At 47.1% G+C, this 23,742-nt stretch overlaps 1 protein-coding gene across 1 annotated transcript; it reads left to right on the forward strand.

The window, feature by feature from the left end:
- The first annotated feature begins 425 nt into the window (after window positions 1–425).
- On the forward strand, window positions 426–22,347 carry Noct (nocturnin). The gene is made up of 3 exons (XM_036191452.1): window positions 426–1,028; window positions 18,644–18,913; window positions 20,407–22,347. The coding sequence occupies exons 1-3, from the start codon at window positions 842–844 to the stop codon at window positions 21,240–21,242; spliced, it is 1,293 nt and encodes a 430-aa protein (XP_036047345.1). The 5' UTR covers window positions 426–841; the 3' UTR covers window positions 21,243–22,347.
- Window positions 22,348–23,742: the final 1,395 nt, after the last annotated feature.

Genomic DNA, 23,742 nt, shown 5'->3' on the forward strand with positions numbered 1-23,742 from the left:
ACTCCTCCGGTCTAATCTGCCTCCGGAATGCACCAGCCCAAGCAGTTTCTTCCGAATTCCCTAGTCTTCATTTCCCCTAACTAAAGAGCTGTTTCCCTAGGTGTGAATTCGAGCCCTCCAATCGAGGCTCGTCTCCAATACCCATTCTAGCAGACTTTCTGCCAGCCTGGTGGACTGACGCCCGCTGCCAGCGTCTGCATCTCGCGCCCTAGGATGCTCTTGCAGCCGCCACCGAAGTCAGGATGCAAGCGCTCTACGGTGACTGGGTGACTAATTTACATCCCTGCTTCGGGGAGCGTGGAGAAGACCGCCTTCGCCGGGCGTTCCCACCGAACACGCGCCTGCACACACGCAGCCCTGGAACCAACCCGGGATCCCCTGCCTGCGGACGCTCCCATGGCAGCCAGCGGGAGGGGCGCGCCGGCTCCGCCTCTCTAACGAATTCCCGGGACCTCAGCCGTCCCGCCTTCTCCACCTTGGGACCGATACGCTGGCTCGCTCTCTCTCTCCCTCGGCCCAGCGGATCCATCCCCGGCAGAAGCCGTCCCCACCCGGCTGCGCCCGGCTCGTGCGAGCGGAACCCCTGCAGCCCGCCGCGTGGTAGCGCCCGCCCCGCCGTCCCCGCCGCCGCCCGCCGGCTTGCCGGGCGGCTCTCGGCCCGCGCGCCTCACTGAAGCCGCCGCGTCCGCCTGCCGCCTGCGCTCGCCCGCTCCGCGCACCGAGGGACGTGGAGGCAGGAGCGCCGCAGCGCCCCGGCTCCCGCGCCCTCCTCACCCCACCGCTCCCGCTCCGCTCGGCCCGGCTCGTCAGCGCGGCGGAGGAGGAGGCGGCGGCGCCCGGCATGTATCAGAGCCCGCGGCGGCTCTGCTCGGCCCTGCTGCTCAGGGACGCCCCCGGCCTGCGCCGCACGCTCGCGCCCGGCCCGCGCCGCACGCTCGCCCCGCCGCCCGCGCTCCGGCCCCGGCCCGCGTCCCCGCGACTGCAGGCGGCGGCGGCCTCGGGCGCCGCGAGGTCGCGTCCCCGAACAGGTGAGTGCGAGCGCCGAATGAATGGGGCGGCCGGCGGCCGCGGCGGGAGGAAGCGGGGTGCCGGCTTCGGTTTTCGCATCTCATCATCCTGAAGCCCGGGAGGCCACAGTGACACCCCTCCCCTCCCCCAAATGGTCACAGGGTTTGCCTCGTGGTACCCACCCCGGATGCAGGGCGCTTACGCTTAGGTTGTTGCCCTGACTGCTTTATGGATCTAAAAATCTAAAAATGACGCTTGATCGTGCGTTTGCAGGGCCTAGGGGCTCTGAATCTTCCTCAAGCCGCGTTAGTACATGTTGACTCTCTTTACGTTTTTGGGTTTTGTTTGTTCTTTTTGGCAGGGGGTTGGGGGACTCTTAAATTCCTGGGTGAAGAAATTGTACATCAGCCTTTCCATCACCCTTGTGTTTTGAGTGTCCTCTCTCTGCCTAAGGACAGATTGCGACGACCCCAAACTACATACAAATTAAGTATGGTTTTTAAATTAGTAGTTTCTCCCTCAAATCAAAGCAGTTATTTCATGTAGTCCCTCCTTCAAAACTAGCATTTATTTTGTAATACTTGTCTAGAAAGTAATTTGGTTGTTACCTCAAACTGGGTTGTTGCTGTCTGACACATTTGTATAACCATTCTTATTTTACTAGGGTAAATTTTGGTAGTTTTGGATTAAAGGACAGATTGCACACCAGAAAATATAAGTTCATTGAGGCTTTCTTGTCTTCTCAAGACAGGTTCTCTCTCGACATGTGGCTCTGGCTGTCCTTGAACTGAATTATGTAGACCAGGCTGGGCTCGAACTTCCAGAGATGTGCCTGCCTCTGCCTCCCTAGCAATGGGATCAAAGGAGGGCTGCCACCACTGCCCAGTTGATTGAAGTCAAAACCTTAAACCATCATCACATTATTGGCAGACATTTAGACTGCGATGCTTTTTTTAATTAAGGTGTTAAAATGGGTGTGGTGGCATACACCTGTAATCCCAGCACTCAGCAGGAGGATCAGGATTTGGAGTGCCCTCCCACTCCAGTACAAAAGTAAAAATTAGAGTGTGGAACTGGTCTCTAGAGAGGCTGTTTTGCTTTAGAAATGGTGAACTTTTGAAAATCCAGAGCCATGCCCCCACCTCTGGGTCTTTAGAGGTTTGGCACGTCATGAACTAACTGTTGGGATGGATATCACCAATCACTGGTTTTTGTTGTTTTCCTGTTGGTTGTTTTCAGGAGGAACATCGCTAGGTTTGAGGGTAGGAAGGTCTGGTACCAGCTCACATTTTAACCCCACCCCAAAAGCCCCAGCTCCTTCAGAAACCATTGTTTGCCCTTAAGCACATCTTGTGAGTACAGGTAGCTTGTATAATGCAGATCAAGTACAGCTGGGATAATGGAGTCAGTGGTTAAAGAGTGTTTGCAGTGTGAGGCTTCTGACAGATGTCTAATGCACACCTTTAATCAGGAGGTAAAGGCAGGGGAGGCCAGCCTGGTCTACAGAGTGAGTTTCAGGACAGCCAGGGATACACAGAGAAACTCTGGGGGGGGGGGGGGGGGGGGTGGAAATCCTTGATTTTCCGAGTCTTTACCCATAGGTAAAAGGGGACATGGGGTAGGGGTAGGGCAGTGTGGGCTTTAACATGCACCAGGCCTTAAATTCAATCTCTGGCAACAGAGAAGGAACTTGTAAGGTTTTGTGGTGCTTAACTTATTTCAGACAGTGCAGGGTGTAGGCAGCTTTCCTTTCTAGGGGAGGATACAGTCGCTGATTCATTGCTCATTCAAGATCTTACACAATGTCACTCACCACAGGTGAGAGTCTGTAATACGTCATACTGAAGTGTCTACGCTTTAGGCTGTTCAGAAGAGCTTTCTTTCCATGAAGAGGTGAGATTTGGGGCCAAGGAGATGGCTCAGGTGGTAAAGGTGCTTGCTACCCACCACGCCTGAAGACCCGAGTTCAATTCCAGGGATCCCCATGATGGAAAAAGAGGACTGACTCCTTCAAGGTGTCCTCTGGCATCCACATGTGCCTACACACATGTCCAACAAAGAGTAATTTGCAAACAGGTGAGATTGAAGTAGATGTGGGACTCCGGCTGGAGCATTTCTTTTTTGTTTTTTGTTTTTGAGATAGGGTCTCAATGTAGCCTTCACTGTCCTGGAACTCTGCATCCATGTATTGGGACTGAAGGTGTTGCTTGGCCTGGAGCAGTTCTTGAATTCACGGCCAGCCTGGGCTGGCAGCAATGAGTTCCAGTACTGTGTGTACTGTAAGTGATCATCCTTAAGGGAGCAGGTTTCCGAAAAGGTTTGTTTAATTGAGTGAAGCACCTTATTGTCATGGTTAAGTTTGTAGAGTCAGAGAGTAGGGGCAAGTCCTTGATACTTTGAGGACCCAGAAGGTGGCAGGCGCTCGAGCCCGACTTTGAAAATATGGCTAGGATTGAAAGGGTTGAGTGTGAAACATTTTGTGAGGGAAAGCAGAAAAGAGGAAAGGAATTAAAGAAGGGTGAGAGAAGAAACATTTTGCAGAGTGGGCAGTGTTTTCCAAAGTATCTTAGAAACAACGTTTGATTTTTAAGAACTCAGATTATTGAACTAGTTAATTGAATGGTGGCACCCAGGTTCCATATTATTGAGGAGAAATAACAAGACCCCAAGTTCCTTTATTCCTCATGTTTTAAATACTCATTTTAAAAATCTTTGTGTGTGTTTTTTTTAATGCCACGTGTGTGGGAGTACCTGAGGAGACCAGAAGAGGGCATCAGATCCTGGGGTTGAGTTAGGGATGTGTGCACCCGCCTGGCACTGGGAGACCCTGGGAGATCCTGGAAGAGCAGCAGCACTCTTGGCTACTGAGCCATCCCTAACCCTCCACCTTCGCTTTTCTCTCTGAGGATTAACCTAGACCCTTGCTGGTATTAAGCAGATTTTTTTTTCTTTTTGAGAAAGGGTCTCGTGTCCGGGCTGACCTTAAACTGTGCTTGCTGGACAGAATCAGATAAAGCCCTAAAGAAAAGTGGCTGGCACATCTTAGGTCTTGCAAGGATGCCCGTCCTCAGACTGAAACAGAGCAACCTATGAACAAACATCCCCGGCATGTTTATTTAGATCCCCCCCCCCCCATTTTTGTTGATGCTGTTGTTTTGGAGACAGGACCTCATTATGCAGACTAGGCAGGCTTCAAACTTGACATCCTCTGGCCTCAGCCTCTTGAGGGCTGGCACACAAGCTTGTACCATCCAGCTCACTTTTCAAGGGTATTTCTGAGCAGGGAAATGAAGACTTATGATGGAGAACACAGAAGGCAGCTGCCTTACCTTTGGCGTAGAGAGTTCTCCACTAGCTCCCTCGTTCTCTACACAGAGGCCTAACGGCCACTTCCCGCTTTGAGCCATGCAAACTGGGAATGTCGCTGAGTGGCAGTGTTCACCCTGCATGCAAGAGGCTCAGGACTCTGCCCAGCACTGGGTTTAAAAAGAGTTGTAGGAAGGGCAGATAAGAAGGGAGACGCAGGGAGACTGAGAAGCTGTGTTCTAGAAGTAAGGGACTTCCCAGACACGTCACTGTAACACTTCTGGCTGGTTCTGAAGACTGAACGAAGATCTGTAATGGGTTCCATTCTCTGACTTTAGTGTGTTATATACTTTTTAAGACAGGATCTATGCCTCCCAGGCTGGCCTCAAGTTCTAAGTACTTCCTGAAGTATGATAACCACTATTTAAAAGGCTACGGAAGCCCTGGAAGTTCTGAGGCAGAGGTAACCCCTAACAGGTGGCTGCCAATCTCCCTTCTTCCTCCTCTCTCCAAGGCACCAGGACAACACCTTCCTTCTTCTCCTGCAGCCTTCCTTCTCCATGACACCTCAAACTTCTAAGTAGCAGCTGGGACTGAAGATAAGGCTGAGCAGTTAAGAGTACTTGCTGCCCTTCCCAGGACCTAGAGTGGCTTACAGCCACCCAGTAACTCCAGTTCCAGGGAATCCAATATCTTCTTCTGATCTCCTCAGGCCCCAGGCACATATATGGTGCACAGACATATTTGAGCAAAATACCCACAAACATAAATTGAAATTAGGGAGCAAAAAAAGAGCCCCTTTGGAAAGGTAGGGTCAAGCTCATAAAATATTCCCAACCCTGCAGAAGCAGCAGAGGCACTCCTGAACAGAACTATCGGTTTCTCTTTTGAGAAATCACTCTGTAACTGTGTATCAGACACAAAGAAGTGCATTTCCATGAAGCTGTTCTCTCTGGCCCACTACCACCCCGTGTGCACTCCCTTCTTCCTCTTCCAAGGTCTCCCTAACAAACCCCGTCACACCGACTGTTCTCAACTCCTGCTGTAATTAGCATGTGGAACAGAGGTACACTGTGGATAGCGTGCTGTCCGCTGATGTGTTCTCTCTTGTAGATGGCGTCTGCCATTAAGACAGGCAAGCAAGGTTAAAGGATTTGCAAATGGCCATGCACTGATTTTGATTCTAGAGCGTGGTTGTTAAGAGTCCCAGTCTGGGCCAGGCAGTGGTGGTGCACGCCTTTAATCCCAGCACTCGGGAAGCAGAGGCAGGTGGATCTCTGAGTTTGAGGCCACCCTGGGCTACAGAGTGAGTTCCAGGACAGGCTCCAAAGCTACACAGAGAAACCCTGTCTCGAAAGAGTCCCAGCCTGTATTTAAACTTACCATTGAATACTACAGGAAAATGATACCTCAGTTCTCCATAAGGAAAAGCGTTTTATTATGTAGAAGCTTGATAATTACAAGCCCTCCCATTTCTTCTTTCTCATAAACAGCTTACTCACATAGCTGAGGGGCCTACTAAATAAAGCTGCCTTCTCAACTGCTATTTGCCTTTAAAATTGAACCAAGAAAAAAAGCACCGTGTTCCAGTGGTGGAGAACACCGGTACAGCCAACTCTTCACGAACCGAGGAGGAGGGATCTGGAGAACAGCATTTCCAAGCCCACAGATGAGTCTGCAGCACAGTAACTGTGGCAACCGCTGCCTCATTGCGGGATGCTGTCTTTGCTGTAGAGAGGAAAGCAAACTGGCTGCTGAGCTCACCCCCAGGCTCCCCTTTAAGCCCATACAGTACATACAGTATGTGGTAACTGGGAGGGGCTGTGCTCATCCCCTGAGTACATCCAATTGCAGGATGCAACTTAGAGTCTCAGAGTGGGGGGGACTTAACTACCGCTCCTCACACGAGGTGGAGGAGCTTCCGGCTCCTTCAAGGCCTTTGGGACAAGTTGGGGCATTTGGGGACAATCTGCTTGTTCGGCCCATGCCTGTGACCCTCTGAGAAGGGCATGCTGAACCTAGTGCAGCTGTTTACGGTCTCTATTTAAATATATTGTTGTTTTCTCATGTGTATGTGTCTGTACACACGTGTAGGTTCCTGAGGAGGTCATAAGAGGGTATTGGGTCATATGGAACTGGAGCTACAGGAGGTTTGAGCAGCCCAATATGGTGCCAAGCATTTGGCTTATTGATGGCAAAATTCTGGCTTTCTGATACTGATCCATTCTTTTACTTTTTTATATTTATTTATATGTGAATGGTTTGCCTGAATATACGTATGTGTAACATGTGTGCCTGGTAACCCTGGGAAGTCAAAAGAGGTGTCAACTGCTGGAGCTAGAGTTACAGATGCCTGTGAGTCATTGACTATGAGCCGGGAACCAAACCCAGGTCCTCTGCAAGAGCAGTAAGCACTCTTAATCACAGAGACAGCTCTGCAGCTGTTTTTGGGAATGTAGGTGCTTTCTTTATTTTTGGAAGATCTTAGGAAGGAAAGAAAGTAAATATAAATAATAAATATAAAGAAAGTGTGTGTGTGTATGTGTGTGTGTGTGTGTGTGTGTGTGTGTGTGTGTGTTCATATTGCTACCTTGATCTCGAACCAACAGGCCCAGTGGCTCATTTGTGGTGTATGAGATAACGAATTTCCATTAAAAAAAAAAAAAAAAAAAAAAAACTTACAATTTCACTTTAGCTGTGCTTTCTTGTTTGTGACAGGTCTCATTGACTAGCACAGTGGAACCCACTTGTGTGCCTAGGCCAGCTTCCCACTCAATATGTACTAAAGATTGGGTGTGAACCTCTTGTCCTCGAGCTTAACCTCCCAAGTGATTACAGCTGTGTGCTGCCGCTCCCAGAAGGCTCTGGAAGTTCTTGTATGGAAATTGTTTTTTCCTTGTTGTTTAAGAGACAGAAAACTTGGCTGGTTTTATCCTATGTCTGTAAACTCTGGGGATGGGGGAGTGAAGAGACAGACGACAGACAGACAAGAGCTTACTATATAGTACTGTCTGGCCTGTAATTCACTAGCTAGACCAGCCCAGCCTTGAACTCACAGAGCTCTACCTGCTCCACCAGATTAAAGGTATGAGCAACCATTCCCAGCTACAGTTTCATTTTAATAAAAGTTGAAACATGAGTTGGCAAACTTTGTGTGAAGAGCCAAATGTGTTAGGCTTCTCTGCCCATGTCTAAACCTTGCAGTTGCAATACGTGAGATTCCACAGATAGTATGTAATATATAAACCTAACCTATGGACTTGGAAATTTGAATTCCATGTCCTTTTCACATGTCCTGGTATATTACTGTTCATTCTTTCTCAACTACTTACCACTATAGAAGAACGTAAAGGTGGTTCATAGATATTAGCAGCAACACAATGCCAGGGGAACAGCAGGTTTGGAGCAGAGTTTATGGGCCCTGTTGTAAAGAGCTCTGCTATCACCAGAACATCCCTTTGGGTCATTCTTCAAAGCATCTCAGGTATTAATGTTAGGGATGGAATGCTACCAGAGAGAGTGTAAAACTGTATTTAAAAGGATTTGTTTAGAGATATGTTTCTAATTAATTCGTCTGTCACAACTGAGAATATGGCTCAGCCTTTTCTGGAACATACTTTGGCTTTCTCATCTACTCTCTGACTTGCTGCCTGCTGTTCTTGGATTGTGACACTGTGTCTAGGTCGTGTATTTTTAGACACATTAGATTGAGAGTTATGACCTTCACTGGATATCTCTGGAAATGCCACTCAGGTCATGACACTGCTTTGTACACTTTGTGCTGTACCAGCGTGTGTGCCTTAATGGCAGTGACGTCTGCAGATGGAGGAGGTGAAACTTGACCTCTGCTGACTCCTGGCATAGAAAGTGGGCTCTTTGTGTGCCTGGCCCTGCCGTAGGAGCCAGCACTGTTGGAAATGCTGAGGCTCACAGTCCAAGGTGCAGGTAACTCGCTCTAGGGCCCAAACTGCGATCTGACGTCAGTCTCCACGTCTGGAGTGGTGGTTTACAAGAGTGCTGGGAAGAGTAGCTGGGGACACAGGAGTAAGCTGGCACTTCTAACAGCCTGCTCTTTAAGCCCCAGAGTGTGTGTGTTTCCTTAAACATCAGAGACTTGCTAACAGTAAGCCAACCATTCAGATGTGCCACATACATCTGTTCACAGTCTTACAGAGCTGATTTATTGAAGCAGAGTGCTAAAGATTGAACTCGGGGTCTTGCCAGCACTTTGCCACTTCCTCCCCCCCCCACACACCCCTCTTTTTTAATGAAAACTTAATTTTTTATTTTGCCATACTGGGTAAATGCTCTGCCACCATACATCTGCAGCCCTATTAACATTTCCTAAAGCACCATACTGTGTACTGCCCCTGCCCTTGTGATAGCTTTTCCATGATGGTGTGTCACTGCTAATCTTAGCACCTGGGTGTGAGAAGAAAAATGGTTCAGATATCCAGGACAGCTGCAGTTTTAAAACATCTGGTAGGAGCCAGGCAGTCGTGGCATGCACCTTTAATCCCAGCATTTGGGAGGCAGAGGCAGGCAATCTGTGTGAGTTCAAGGCCGGTCTAGTCTACAGAGCAAGTTCCAGGACAGCAAGGCTGTTATATGGAGAAACTTTGTCTCAGAAAACCAAAAAACAGCAAAGCCAGTAACATGTGGGCATAGACCTAGATATGGGTGCTTGATTATTGGATTCCTTAAAAATATATTAAGTATACAGTATAGTCAACACCCCTGGATGGTATTTTGTGTGAAATTTCACCTACTTGCCCTGAACGGTGGCCACATTTACTCTAGAATCTAATCAGCCTAATGAGAAAACGCCCTACCAAATTCCCTCTTCACTTTTTGAGGTAGTTCAGCGCATGGCCAGCAGATGGCAGCATTGGGCTGCTGGTATTTGTCATTTATACTTACAGGGTTGTGTTCCAGGTTTCCTTGGGCCCAAGTTTGATCAGCTCCCAAATCCCCTTAGGTGTGTGCCTAAGACTATCCTGGATTTTGCTCGTTCTTTACCTTTTAGTCTTTTTTTTAGTTGGGTCACCCTGGAGATCCTAAACTCAAACTGAGAAACATTATCCACTGCCTGGTCAGTTGGGCATGGAGAGTAGTTTCTGGATAACTAGAGCGTGGTGAGGAGGAGGTGTCTTCTGTTGATTTGCTCTTCGGACTGCTTGGGAACTAGGTAGGACCAGTCAGTTTGGGTCTCAACTATTGAGATTGCCTCCAAAGACCTAGTTAGAAATGAAAAGCTGTCTTGTTTAAGCCACCTTCCTCTTAGACACAGCCAGTGGCTGTCACAGCTTAGTCAGATACAAAGTCCTGGCAATCTATCTCTGAAGAGAAAGGACTAGATAAAGCTCGATATAGTCTTCTCTTGTTTAATGTGGGGGGCTGGCAGCATGGTAACCCTGGCTGACCTGGTACAGTATGACCAGGTTGACCTTGGACTTGAAGCCATCTTCTTACCCCTGGCTCAGGTGCTAGGACCAAAGTCTGTACTAACATGTCCAGTGATACAAACTTTATTAAATTCCCTTAGCAGGATAGAGTGGTGCATGCCTTTAATCCCAGCACTCGGAGGTGGAGGCAGGAATATTAGGAATTTGAGGCCAGACTCTGTCCAGCGTGGGCTACTAGAGACCCCAGGACTCTGTTTCAAACAACAACAAAGTTCACCTTTTATTCTCTGAGTATCTTTGAGACAGCCCAAGTTGTCTTTGAACTCATATCCACGAATACAAAATGGGGTTGAACTTAAATGTTCACTGCTGGGAATGCTGCGTCTTCTGAGGACTAATTAGATGGAGCATCAAGGCAACCTTGAATTCCATCCACCCTGCGCCCCCCCCCCCCCACCCCAAGAAAATGTAAAGAAATTTTTAGGCATTGTTTTTGCAAAAATGGTTTAGATCTGTGTCATTTTTAAAAGAGTCTTCCTAATGATCCTGAACTTATAAAGATGTAGCATGGAAAATGCAATGAGATGGTAGTGTAAAGTAAATTACCTGTTGACAGACAGCAGTTTGAAAACGTCTGTGAAATTGGTTGTCCTTGCCAGGTGGTGGTGGCACACACCTTTAATCCCAGCACTCGAGAGGCAAAGGCAGGTGGATCTCTGTGAGTTAGAGGCCAGCCTGGTCTACAGAGTGAGTTCTAGAACAGGCTGCAAAGCTACACAGAGAAACCCTGACTCCAAAACAAAACAAAAATTGGTTGCCCTTAGCTAGTTGAGAAATCCCGTCTTCAGTAGGAGAAAGGGCAGAAGTTCTTCAAGTTCTTATGTATTGGTCGCTCTCAGCCTTTCCTGTACTGTGAAGAGTTCTAGATGCCCCCTGAGCTTGTCCACACTCTTGGGTTGTATCAGAAGTTCAGGGCTAACAGCAGGGGATATTTCTGAAGCTCCCAGTGCTGGTGAGCCAGGCTGGGGAGTCATCCATTACCTCTGATTCTAGGTGGTTTGCTCAGGTGTGTTAGTGTGTGGGGCCAGGGATGTGCTGCTTTAAGGTGTAAGGTGCTTGGATGCTTACTCATTGCAAGGAATGGCACTGTCGGGTCACTCACGTGCACTGGGCTCCTTAAAGTCAGGCTGCTTCTCCATTGTGCTAGTTCATGACTGAAAACCTAGTATTTTCCTTTCATGGTAAGCCAACCTAAGAGCTGAGCTGAAACTGTAAGATTTCCCTGTTGTTCACTTTTGACTGTCATAATTTCAGCAGTAGATGGATGGCACACGGCTGCTAAAAGTGTTTATTTTTAATCCAAGGGAGAAATTGGCAGAGTATGCTTCCCGGTTTAAATAAAAGCAATACCATCTACCTGCATGCAGCCCTTCACATTCCTTGGGGTGTGGCTCAGCAGTACAGCAGTGGCCTAGCAGTTTCAACCCCCAACCTATAAACAGAATAGTCTGCATTACATAACACCTGTGACATACTTACCCTGCATTCAGAGGCTGAATCTGAGATAGTGGTTTAATCTTGGAGTGTTGGTGAGTTTTCATTCTCTTGAATACATGCTTGAAAGTAAAACTATTGTGCTAACCTGCTTTTCACTTTTTAAAATAACAACAGACTATTTTCAAAATAGCATTTTAAATTTGCATCAAACAATATAAATATACCGTCCATAGGTATTGGCCCCAATTGGTCTCTTTTATGGCTCATGCTTCTGAGTGCTGTGCATAAGAACTCAGTCTAACTTACAAGGTTTTCTGCTGCACTCTTGTTAGAAGTACAGTTTTTAGCCGAACAGATGGCTCTCACCGGTAACAGCAGCCCTGGGAGACTAGTTCTGGGCAGTGTGGGCTACAGTGTAATAGTCGCTGCTCAGTTGAGTTGTTTGTCTTGTTGTGCTGGGGGATTGAACCCGGGGCTTTGGACATGCATGCTAGCTAGATAAGTAGTTACCACTGAGCTATATTTTTTATTCTATGTGTATGAGTGCTTTGCCTGTATGTTGTATGTGCACCACGTGTGTGCCTGGTGCCCATGGAGGTCAGCAAAGGTTGTCAGATCCCCTGGAACTGGAATCACCATATGGGTGCTGGGAACTAAACCCAGGTCCTTTCCAAGAGCAACAGCTAATCTGAACTGAAGCGCCATCTCTCCAACACTACATACTCCACACCCCAGGTTGGATTTGGGGGATCAACATTAGACACCAAGATATGGGTGCCAGAGTGCTATATGCCGATGTGTCTTAGCACTCAGGAGTGCACGTTTGTGTGTGTACACACACACACACACACACACACACACACACACACACACACAGTAGTTACATCCATGTCTGGACATGTACATCATAGGAAGGTAATGATTTCCCACCTATCCCCCCTCCCCCCACACCCCCACTCCCATCTGTGTGTGTGTGTCTGTCTCTGTGTGTCTGTCTGTCTGTCTGTGTTACCACAGCATCCCTTTCCATCTCTTCCTTTACCTAGAATGTCCTCTAACTAGAGACACTCCCGCTTTCACCCACCTTTCCATTTCTGGATTAATATGTCCTGCCCCAGGAGAAAGGACTTTACCAAGTAAAGCAGGTAACTAGTTCTTAATTAATCCCTGGACTTTGCTGTTGAAACACATTGTTTTCCAAGGATACATAGATCACAACTTCTTTTTTTCTGGACTTCTTGTAGTCGGAGTCCTCTGTTGAAGTGATTTTGAAGTCTCCAACCTCCAGTTAATACTTACATTTGCATGTGTCCAATTCATTCTTCATGGCTATTCCTGTGGACTTTGACATGCAGAACTGTCCCCACTCCCTCCCTCCCTCCCTCCCTCACAGTGTTTCTCTGTGCAGTCCTTCTTTCTGTTCCTGTGATAAAACACCATGGCCAAAACAACTTTATAAAGGAGTGTTTAACTGGGTTTACAGTTTCAAAGGGCTGGAATTCGTGGTCGAGGAGCAGAGGCATGGACGCAGAACAGCTGAGAATTTAAAACCTTAAGCAAGAGACAGACAGGGCACACTGGGAATTTTTTTTTAACTTTAGAGCCCCCCACCCCCACCCCCCCATGACATACCTCTTCCAACAAGGCCGCACTTCCCAGTTCCACCAACTGGGAACCTAGTATTCAAACAGGAGGCTTTGCATGCCGCTCTCCTTCAGCTCTCCTTCAGCGCACAGCCATGCACAGCCATGCACAGCCATGCACAGCCATGCACAGCCATGCACAGCCATGCACCCGCGCTCTCCCACTGCCCAGAACTGCCCTAGGAGTTCCCTGCGCTGCCCAGCAGCCAGCACTCCTGCAAACTCTGGTCTCTTTCCTTTCCTGTGCTCCTCAGGGCAGTTGTAGTCTGACTTGTAGGACTTGGCTTCTTTCACTGAGAGAGGGCATGGACGAGTCAGCTCTCAAGACTCAGCTCATTTCCTTTCTACCTAATGTTCTACTTTATGGGCATTCAACTGTTTAACTGTTCACATACTGTATTTTGTATGAAAGCAGTATTTTCAAAAGAATTTAGTTTCAGTTAAGTAAATTACCTAGAGGTGGCTGTAAAGGAAGCCTATATTTAATTTACATATATATAAGCCCCACCGAGCTGCTCTTCATAATAGTCAGCTGCACATAGAAATAATACAATTCATAGTGAAGCCTTCAGGACTGTTAGGTGTGGGAACTTTTTGTTGGCTTTGCTGCCCTGTGAAGACTGCCCACCACTTCCCCACCTGAACTTGAATAAAAGCTCATATTTGTTGGAAGTTTGGGGAGTCTTGGAGGAGAGACGGGTGGAGTTTTATAAGCTTCCTCAGCTGTCCTACCAGAAGCCAGAAAAATACATTTCTTCAGTATAAACTCTGGCACCCCACTCTCAAACATTCTATCTCAAAAACGAAATGCTCAGACTACTTGTACATTTCTCTCCTTTTTCGGAAAAATTTTCTCAAAATAACTTGTGGCTTATTCTCTCCCTCCTCCCGTCACTGCCACCCACAATAAGACATTTCTGTTGTCGCCAGAGTCTCTGTGTTGCTGAGTCCAGCTCCGCGCTTCTTTCATTTTGTCTCAGCTGTCAGAGCGCCGGGTGCATCCTGACCAGCACGGACAAACAAGCCGGTCCTAACCCTGCCACCCACAATCCCTAGCTCACCTTTCCCCTGCTTTGCTCCATAACACTTCTCACCAAATACAAGCCATGTGGTCTTCCCACTACAAAATTCGCTGCCTGCCAACAAGGATTTTGGTGTGTTTGGTCACTGGAGCGTCTGCAGGCAGCTAGAGTTTGTCTGGTACCCAGTGGACACTGAAACACTGGGTGAGGGTGTTCGTTTGCAGGTGTGGGTGCACTTGAAGGAGTGAGGCCAGGGCTCATGGTGGTTACTGTGATGGGCTCACTAGGTGGTGTATGTAATCACAAGTGAGTTCTGTATCCAAGTCCTTCTTTGAAGTTTTTTTGTTGTTGGGGTTTTGGTTTGGTTTCGGGAGAAAGGTGGGTTTGGGTTTTTCAAGACAAGATTTCTCTGTGTAACTGTCCTGGAATTCACTCTGTAGACCAGGTTAGCCTCGAACTCACAGAAATCTGCCTGCCTCTGCCTCCCAAGTGCTGGTATTAAAGGCGTGCACCACCATCTTCCAGCTGTTTATTTTTGAGATAGGGTCTCACTGTGTAGCTCTGGCTGGTCTGGAACTTGCTGTGTAAATCAGGCTAGCCTGGAACTCACAGAACTCTGCCTGTACCCTCTAAGCCTGGGATAAAAGGCATGCTCAACCATGCTCGTCTCTTTAAGGACTTTTTCTGGTTATTCTTGGCTTTCTAAGGTAGGATCTCAGGTAACCCAGGCTGGCCTCAAACTCATAATGTAACTAAGACTGTCCTTGAACTCCTGAACCTCCTGCCTCCACCTCTTAATTGCTCTTATTCCTGGGGCCTGCCATCCCAATTGTTTTAGTCCATACTGTACCCTGGCTCATCCTCAGTAGTTAACATTTACCTTGTCTCTTTCAATAAAGACTTGCTAACTTTTTGAAGGAAGGGATCATAACCTATTTTGTAATGTGCCTATCCCAAACCTCAAGGGATAGGAGAATAAGGATGTAAAAAGTTAACATACTACAAAAGACTGTCCTCGAGGACTGGGCTTAGGTTAGAGGAACAAGATTGAGGTTCGCCAGTGAAGGTCTCGCTGAGGGCATACGCTGAGGTGGTGAGGCCCTACACTAGGCACTTGAAGTTGGGAATGAGTGGAACTAGCTGCCAGCACTGCCTGTCTGGCTGCCCTCCTCATCTTATGCTGCCTAGGCAGTAGACTAGATTGATACATCACCGGCAGGCACACACGTGCACGTATGGATGCCTGTTCCAGGACAGCGGTCCTTAACGGTTCCAACATCTGTCCTGATGTAAGATCGAAGCAGAGCAGAGACACTGGCAGCTCCTTCTGGACTCCTGTTCAGGTTTAACCAAAGGCCTTTTCTCAGGTGTGAAGTAACCCACAAAGAAAAGGCAGCAGGTCTGGTAGTGGAACCATTTCTTCCTCCTCTCCCTCTCTTACAGGACATTTTTAAAAGCATACTGTAGTGCACTGTTTCAAGTCTGAGTAATATTAACACGCTGTTCTAGGACAGTGAGGAAAGTCATTCTGGGCTCAGCATGGTACTAGATGCCCATAAGTGATTCTATTTGAGAGGCTGAAGCAGGATTGCCACGAACTTAAAGCCAGCCTGGACCAAAAGTAGGCTGTCTAGACCAGTGTAGGCTATAATATGAGATGCCAGCTCATGAATTAAATTAAATCACCCAGATTTTCTCAGTCACGTATCAAACACTGTACATGAAGAGCCCACAAGCAGGTAAGCCGTTTCCACCTGTTCTAATCTGAACACATTTTCCAAAGGCTGCAGGATGGCCCTCTTCCTTTTTACTAAATCTCAGCTTTCTTTTTTTATGATTGATTATTAATTGGATGGGTTTGCCTGCACATATGTATGTTCAGTGCTCACAGAGGCCAGAAGAGGGTGTCTGATCTCTTGGGACCAGAGTACTCGTGGACAGTTGTTAGCTATCATATGGGTGCTGGGTCCCAAACCCAGGACCTCTGAAAGAAGCCAAATAGTCTTCACTGCAGAGCCATTTGGGAAACCACCATTGGTCTCTTAGAGACCAGATGGTAAGTTAAGTAAACACATGCTGTTTGTTAGTGTGTGACAAGCTGGCATTTATAAGAAATATAGCCACAACTAACTGGTGACTGAAGAGTTATGAGTTGTTTTTTAAACTTTTATTTTTTAAAGACAGGGTTTCTTGGTGCAGCCTTGGCTGTCTTGGAACTCTCCATAGCCCAGGCTGGCCCCAAACTCACAGAGATCTGCCTGCCTCTGCATCTCAGTGCTGGGATTAAAGTCGTGCGCCACCACTGCTGGTGTACACCGTTTCTGTGTTTTTCGTGTATGTGTGTGCATGCATGGAAGCCAGAATGTAACTTTGACAGCCGGTTCTTTTACCCACTGAGCCATCTCGCCACCTCTGCTTTTGAAACTGAATGCTTTCTTTTTTCTGCCCTCCTTTTGGCTGTGCCAAATCCTGATATAGTTGTCGCTGGGTGGTGTAGCCATTGCACAGAGAATTCTAAGCCTCTTTTAGTCTTGAATTTCTAGGTGGGGAGGAGCAGCTTGAGTTGAGAAAAATTAACGAAGAGAAGGTGCTTGAGCGGGCATGGTGGCGCAGTCGTTAATGCCAGCACTCAGGAGGTAGAGGCAGGAGGATCTCCATGAGTTTGAGGCCAGCCCGGTCTACAAAGTGAGTTCCAGGACAGCCAGGAGTACACAGAGAAACCCTGTCTGCAGTGGGAAGCCTTCTCACCCTTCCTAAGCTACGACCCTTTAATACAGTTCATCAGTTCATGTTAATGGCGACCCCCAACCATAAAATTATTTTCATTGCTATTTTATAACTGTAATTTCACTACTTCTATGATGGTAATGTCAATATAAATGTAAATGGGTATGCAACCCCTGTGGGGGTCAGGATCCACAGGTTGAGAAACAGCGGCTTTGCAGGTACGAGTGCAGGTTGTTACAGAGGACCCACGTGAGGTCACAGTCACAGATCACTGTCACTTAAGTTCCAAGGGAGCAGTGCCCTCTTCTGACCTCAGGTACCTGCACACACTGGTACACGCTCAACTAAAATTAAAATTGAGAGGACAAGATGTCAGATATAGAAAAGAAATCGAGATTCTTTGGCTGCTTTCGTTTTGTTTGTTAAGATCTGTTTTTAGGGGTTACAATCTGTTAAAAGTGAAGTTAGGGGGCTGGAGAGAAAAACGGCTGAGATAGTAAATTGCCTACCCCGTGAGGATCCAGGATCAGATCCCTGGCACTCACAGAGAAGTCAGGCATGGTTGCCCTTGCCCATAATCCTAACCACTCCCTGGCCAGCCTGTCTCAGAAACTAAAGTAGAAAGTGATCAAGGCAAAGACATCTGATGCCCCCTAGCCTCCACATGTACACTTGAACACCGTCTGCTTTCCCACCCCCACCCCTTTCTGTGATAGAATACCAGGTGAAAGCTACTTAGGAAGGGGTTTATTTTGGCCTACAGTTCCCCAGGGACAGAGGCCATCATGACAGGGAGAGCAAGGAAAGAAAGTATGTACGTCAGGAGCTGGAAGCTGGCTGATCATTTCTTCCACACACAGGAAGCAGGATGGAAAGTGAGTCCAGGCCGTAAAACTTCAAATCCCACCTTCCCAAACAGGACCACCAGCCGGGAGCCAAGTGTTCAAATACAGGAGCCTCTGAGGGACAATTCTCATTCAGAGCAGTAGACACAAACACACACCACAACACACATACCTCACCACACCACACCACACCACACAACACAACACACACATACCACACACACCACACCATACACACAACACCATACACCACACATACCTCTCACCACACCACAACACACACACCACACCATACACACCACACATACCTCACCATATAACACACACAACACACATACCTCACCATATAACACACACAACACACATACACATACCACACACACATTCCACACACCACACCATACACACCACACCACACACCACACATACCTCACCACACCACACACCAAATTGAAAGCCTGTGCCCTGGAGAGCACTTCTTTCCAGGCACTTTTGTCTGTCTTTAGGGTTCTAGGAAGTGTAGCGAGTCAGGAAAAGAAAGCGCTTAGATGGGCCAACTGAGCAGAACCAGGTATCTCCTCCACTCCCCAGAACATGCCCTGTATTTTTTGAAGAGTATGTATTCAGTGCTGATCACAGGATTCTCCAAGATGGACACTTAACATCTGAAACCAAGGGACCTGTACAAACACCACAGCTAGATCCACAGCTTTCTACAGTTCACCCCTCAAAACCACTCTTAAAGAAAAAAATTGGGGGTTGGGGATTTAGCTCAGTGGTAGAGCACTTGCCTAGCAAGCGCAAGGCCCTGGATTCGATCCTCAGCTCAAAAAGAAAAAAAGAAAAAATTTGCGCATGCCTTTAATCCCAGCACTTGAGAGGCAGGGGCAGGTGGGTCCCTAGTCTACAAAGCAACTTCCAGGACAGCTAGGGCTGTTACTCAGAAAAACCCCATCTCAAAAAAAACAAAAAAACAAAAAACACCACTTGGAAGAAGACTGTGTATTTTGTCAAGTGCTGCCTGTTTAAGACTGGGCGGGTATATACAGACAACTAAGGTTAGTGAGGTTAGATGAACAAGTTTGCTTTTGTTACGAGATTGGTGAATGCAGTACTTGACCTGTCCTGACAGGAAGCCATTCTTCACAGTGAGTGCTCACAGCTGGCTGTGTATCCGCTTCTTCCCGCAGGGAGTTCCATGGGAACCGGCCCGAGCAGACTCTACAGTGTTCTCACCAAGACACTCAACAGCAGTGCGGCCGCTCAGCACCCCGAATATTTGGTGTCGGCTGACCCAGATCACCTGGAACCCATCGATCCTCAGGAACTCCTGGAGGAATGCAGGGCTGTTCTGCACACTCGGCCACCTCGCTACCAGAGGGATTTCGTGGACCTAAGGGCAGATTGCCCCAGTAGCCACCCTCCCATTAGAGTTATGCAGTGGAACATCCTTGCCCAAGGTATGCCTGGTGAAGTCTCCTGTGGCTTCCTTCTGCTTGTGCCTTCCCAGAGCTCCTGTGTGCTCTGTGGAGGGACAGAACTGGGAGAGTGGTCTTTTCAGCAGCTCACTGGGATAACCTTAGACCTTCTGTTGTTGAGTCTTAGCACTGTGACCACATTTACAGGGAACAAACTGCATGGGTGGTGTGGACGGTGGAGCAGGACTTGAGACTGGTCTCGGCTGGTCTTGGTGGCCCACAAGGACTTGTAATCTCAGCACTCAAAAGCTGAGGCACAGGGCCTGCCAGAGTTGGATGCCAACTTGAGCTGTGGAGTGAGGCCTTGTCTCAAAACAATAAAACCAACTCTTAGCATTTAAATAAAGTTACTTAAAAATATTGTGGCAGTAAAGGACCCCTTTTACTATAGTTGCTGAATTAAAAATAGATTTATCCATCGTTCTTATGTGGTAATACCTTTTATGTAGTAGTTAAAGTTGTAAGGAAAGGCATCTTTGGGGATGAAGAGAGAGCTCAGGTGGTTAAGAGCAGGTACGACTTTTCCCGAGGACCTGAGTTTGATTCCCAGCACCCACACCACGTGGTTCCAGGGGACCCAACACCTCCAGCCTCTGCAGGCACCTGCACTTACATGCACACTCCCCTTCCCCCATAAACATAATTAAATATAATAAAAATGTTTAAAACGAGGTGGTGGTGCACGTATTTAATCCCAGCACTTGGGAGGCAGAGGCAGGCGGATATCTGTGAGTTCAAGGCCAGCCCAGGCTACAGAGTGAGATCCAGGAAAGGGGTAAAGCTACACAGAGAAACCTTGTCTCAGGGGGGAGAGAAAAAAAAAAAAAGGCATTTTCATGTGTTTATGTATCTCTGGCTTACCAATCTTAAAAAGTATTTTTGTTCGTTCTCTGACAGTTGCCTACATATTACCATGTATGTTGTTTATTTCCACCCACTTCCACCCCACAAACATATGGCCATCTTTGAGTCTGTTTCCCGGTGTTCATTCATAAAGAGAAAAAGCTATTCATTTGTCCCATTCATTCTGAATAGTATCCCAGTTTACATGGCTATTTTATAGTGAGTGTTAAAACTAGTGTTTATTTAAATTGATATATCCCCAGGCCTACAAAGCTTCTCTAAACCTAAAGGCAAAGGTCTTAATCCTAGAATACAGTTCTATGAAATTGTTTTAGTATATATCTTGCTTCAGCAGATAGTATGAGGTTATTTTTGTCTGGGTGGCTTAACACAGCTGAGAACCGCCCCAGCATCTGAGGCAGATGTCGACCTCCAGGCCCCCACCCGAGCTTTGTTTATTCATTTATGAGACAGGGCTCAGTATGCAGCTTTAGCTGGGCTGGTGCTCAATTATGTAGCCCATAATGAACTCATGGAGCTCTGCCTTTCCAGGACTGCATCACCGCACCAGGCTTCCCATTTTCTTTGAGGTCATGGTTCTCTGGTAGCTGACAGATGCTCTTTCGTTTCAGCTCTCGGAGAAGGCAAAGACAACTTTGTACAGTGCCCTGTTGAAGCACTCAAGTGGGAAGAAAGGAAATGCCTTATTCTGGAGGAAATCTTGGCTTACCAACCAGATATCTTGTGCCTCCAAGAAGTGGACCACTATTTTGACACCTTCCAACCACTCCTCAGTAGACTGGGCTACCAAGGCACATTTTTTCCCAAGCCCTGGTCACCATGTCTCGATGTTGAACACAACAATGGACCAGATGGCTGTGCTTTATTTTTCCTCCAAAACCGTTTCAAGCTCATCAACAGCACCAATATTAGGCTGACAGCCATGACCCTGAAAACCAACCAGGTTGCCATTGCACAGACCCTGGAGTGCAAGGAGTCCGGCAGACAGTTCTGCATTGCTGTCACCCACTTAAAAGCACGCACTGGCTGGGAGCGCTTCCGGTCAGCTCAGGGCTGCGACCTTCTCCAGAACCTGCAGAACATCACACAGGGAGCCAAGATCCCCCTGATTGTCTGCGGGGACTTCAACGCAGAACCCACTGAAGAGGTCTACAAACACTTCGCTTCCTCCAGCCTCAATCTTAACAGCGCCTACAAGTTGCTAAGTCCTGATGGACAGTCGGAGCCTCCATACACGACCTGGAAGATCCGGACCTCAGGGGAGTGTCGCCACACCCTGGACTACATCTGGTACTCCAGACATGCTCTGAATGTCACCTCTGCTCTGGATCTCCTCACTGAAGAACAGATTGGGCCCAACCGGCTCCCATCCTTTCATTATCCTTCAGACCACCTGTCTCTAGTGTGTGATTTCAGCTTCAATGAGGGGCCTGATGAACTTTTGTGAGCACGCTATCATTTTAATCATGAGAGTCTTAACCAGGGATGTTTGGGAAACTGAAATATGACAAGAAGAAGTTGCCTGAAAAAGGACACTAGTTTCTGCCACTGACTCCCCATTGTTTCCAGCATGCCCTTGGAAAAGAATTTGTTCACAAACCTTTCCAATTCAGACATGCAGCAAAAAGGTGTTTGTGCTCCAGTTTGGGCTTGTAATGTTAATTTTCCATATCGTTCTCCACCATTTGAAGGCATTAATTAGACTGTGGAAGCTGAGGGTGTACAAAACTCTGTGTAAGCCCCTCAGAACTAAATAAGAGGTAGGAAGTTTTCTAGACAGCATTTCAAGTTATTTATTTGTGGGATTTTTAAATGTCAGCAAGAAATGCATGGCAATATTTATTTTTTTATATCTTCATGTAAAACTAAGTGGATTATATAGCATTGTAGATATTTTAGAACCTTGCAGGAATAGACATAATTTCCTTAAAACTTCCAATTGTTTTTATTTGGTGATCTACAGACTGCACACTAAGGAACTCTATTTAGCCCCGAGGGAGCTGGGACTTTTAAGTACATTCTTCACAGATAACCCCTGCTGTTTGCGTTACCTTCAGCTTATGGTGTTCCTTGAAGAAATTCCAGTCCGTTTTCCATGAATTAATGTTCACTATTTAGTCATTGTTAAGTATTTGTACTTTTTTGTTGTGATGACATTGGTATACATGTGATGATTACTCCATCACTTCTGGAATGTGCTTTTTACAAGTAGCTTTAGGAATAGTCCTGGGACAGTGGCTAAGAATATAGTAATAATTCCTTTTGAGATGAGGACTCCAGAAATCCTATTGAGTGGTCAGGTGTGATCAAAATCTGTGTATTGGAGGATAGCTTGGGCTATATATATATATATCAAGACCCTTTCTCAAAAAAAAAAAAAAGACAGCCAGATGACTGGGTTCAAAATTTCTCAAAGAATGTAAGAGTAGAAACAATGACCTGGAAGCCTCTTCCAAACAAAATAACCTACTGGTGGTAAAATGGTAAATGTTTTAATATCTGAGTTCTAAATATTATTTAAGATTAATAAATGGACTTATAAAAGTGTTTAATCTTGGTTTGTTTGTTTTGTGTGTGTGGTTTGTTTTTGTTTTTAATCCAAAAGGTATCTGGGAGTCAGTTTGTATCTTTTAATATTATGTGGCTCACTATTCATTTCCACACTGAATTTTGACACTTAACAGAACTTATTCAAGCTGCTAGGAGTATTGGTGCAAAGAGGGAGTGCTCCAAAATGGCTTCCCCAGCATTCCACCTCCAGATCCACAAGTGAGTGAGTGCGAGTACCAGGTTAGTCTCTCCATTGTAGTCAGAGGTGTTGGAAGGCTTGATGTAGACACCAAGGGCCAACAGTACTTCACTACAAGGCCTGACTTCACAGTCTCGGAAGCTCTTATAGAATAGGCATTGATTAATGGGGGACACAGTAAAGTCACAACCATAGGGGACCTGGAGTAACTGAAGAGTTCAGGGCAGTTTAGGAGCTGGGGGTAGCTCGGGGGTGGAGCACTGTTCTAGCATACATAAGGCTCCAGGTTTATCTCCAGCACCAGGATAGAAACAACCACGAGCAGGACATGGTAGTGCCCTGGGGAAGTAGAGGTAGGATCAGGAGTTCATAGTCATTTTCAACTACAAAGCAAGTTCAAGGCCAGCCTAGGAAATTTGAAACTTTTAAGAGCCAAAATAAGTAGTTCAGCCACTAATATTGTCCTTGTCCTGTTTGCTGCATTCTCCTTCCCTTACCTCCACCTTCTTTGAGACACTTGCTCTGTCGCCCATGGCAGCCTCGTTTGCAGTGGTGCTTCCGCCTCGCTGTCCAGTGAAGTTCTGTCACCTCTCCCGAATCTCTAAGAACACGGTTCTTTCTAGCTCCCCTTCCCAGCAAGCCTCAGTACTTCCCAGTCCTCAGCCTGTCAGAGTAGACCTTTCTCCACCTGAGTAAGGCTTCCAAGAGCCCACTTCAGGAATTTTTGCTTTGGTGTTTCTTAATTCCAGCCCAATAAATAAGGAAACTAAAAACAAGGTGGAGGAGGAGGCGATGCCATGGACAGAATGGCTTACTGGGAACCGCGTGCCTGGATAGCTCTAGCAAAGGAACGGGCTTGGGTAGGTGGCCTTTCAAGAAGATGCCACTGAATTTAAAGTAATGGCAATGGCGGATTGAATCCCACATTACTTACGTGGGCTTTCTGGCCTAGGCTGACCTGACTCTAGCTTCCTGAAATCTCAGCATTCCACAAGCAGGATGGTTAGTTTTCTGACAACCTGGCCGACACAGCTAGGCCTTATCAGAGGTAAGGCCTACAGAAGACACCATCAACAGGACTTGGAGTGCGTCTGGATGGGAACGACGAGGTATCCGAGGCAGTTACTGACCCCTGGGAGAAGCTATGAGCTATTAATAGTAAAGGGGACAGGAAAATACAGCAGTCGGGAAGAGCTGT

This window comes from Onychomys torridus, chromosome 6 (genome assembly GCF_903995425.1).
Source record: "Onychomys torridus chromosome 6, mOncTor1.1, whole genome shotgun sequence".
Lineage (NCBI taxonomy): Eukaryota > Metazoa > Chordata > Mammalia > Rodentia > Cricetidae > Onychomys > Onychomys torridus.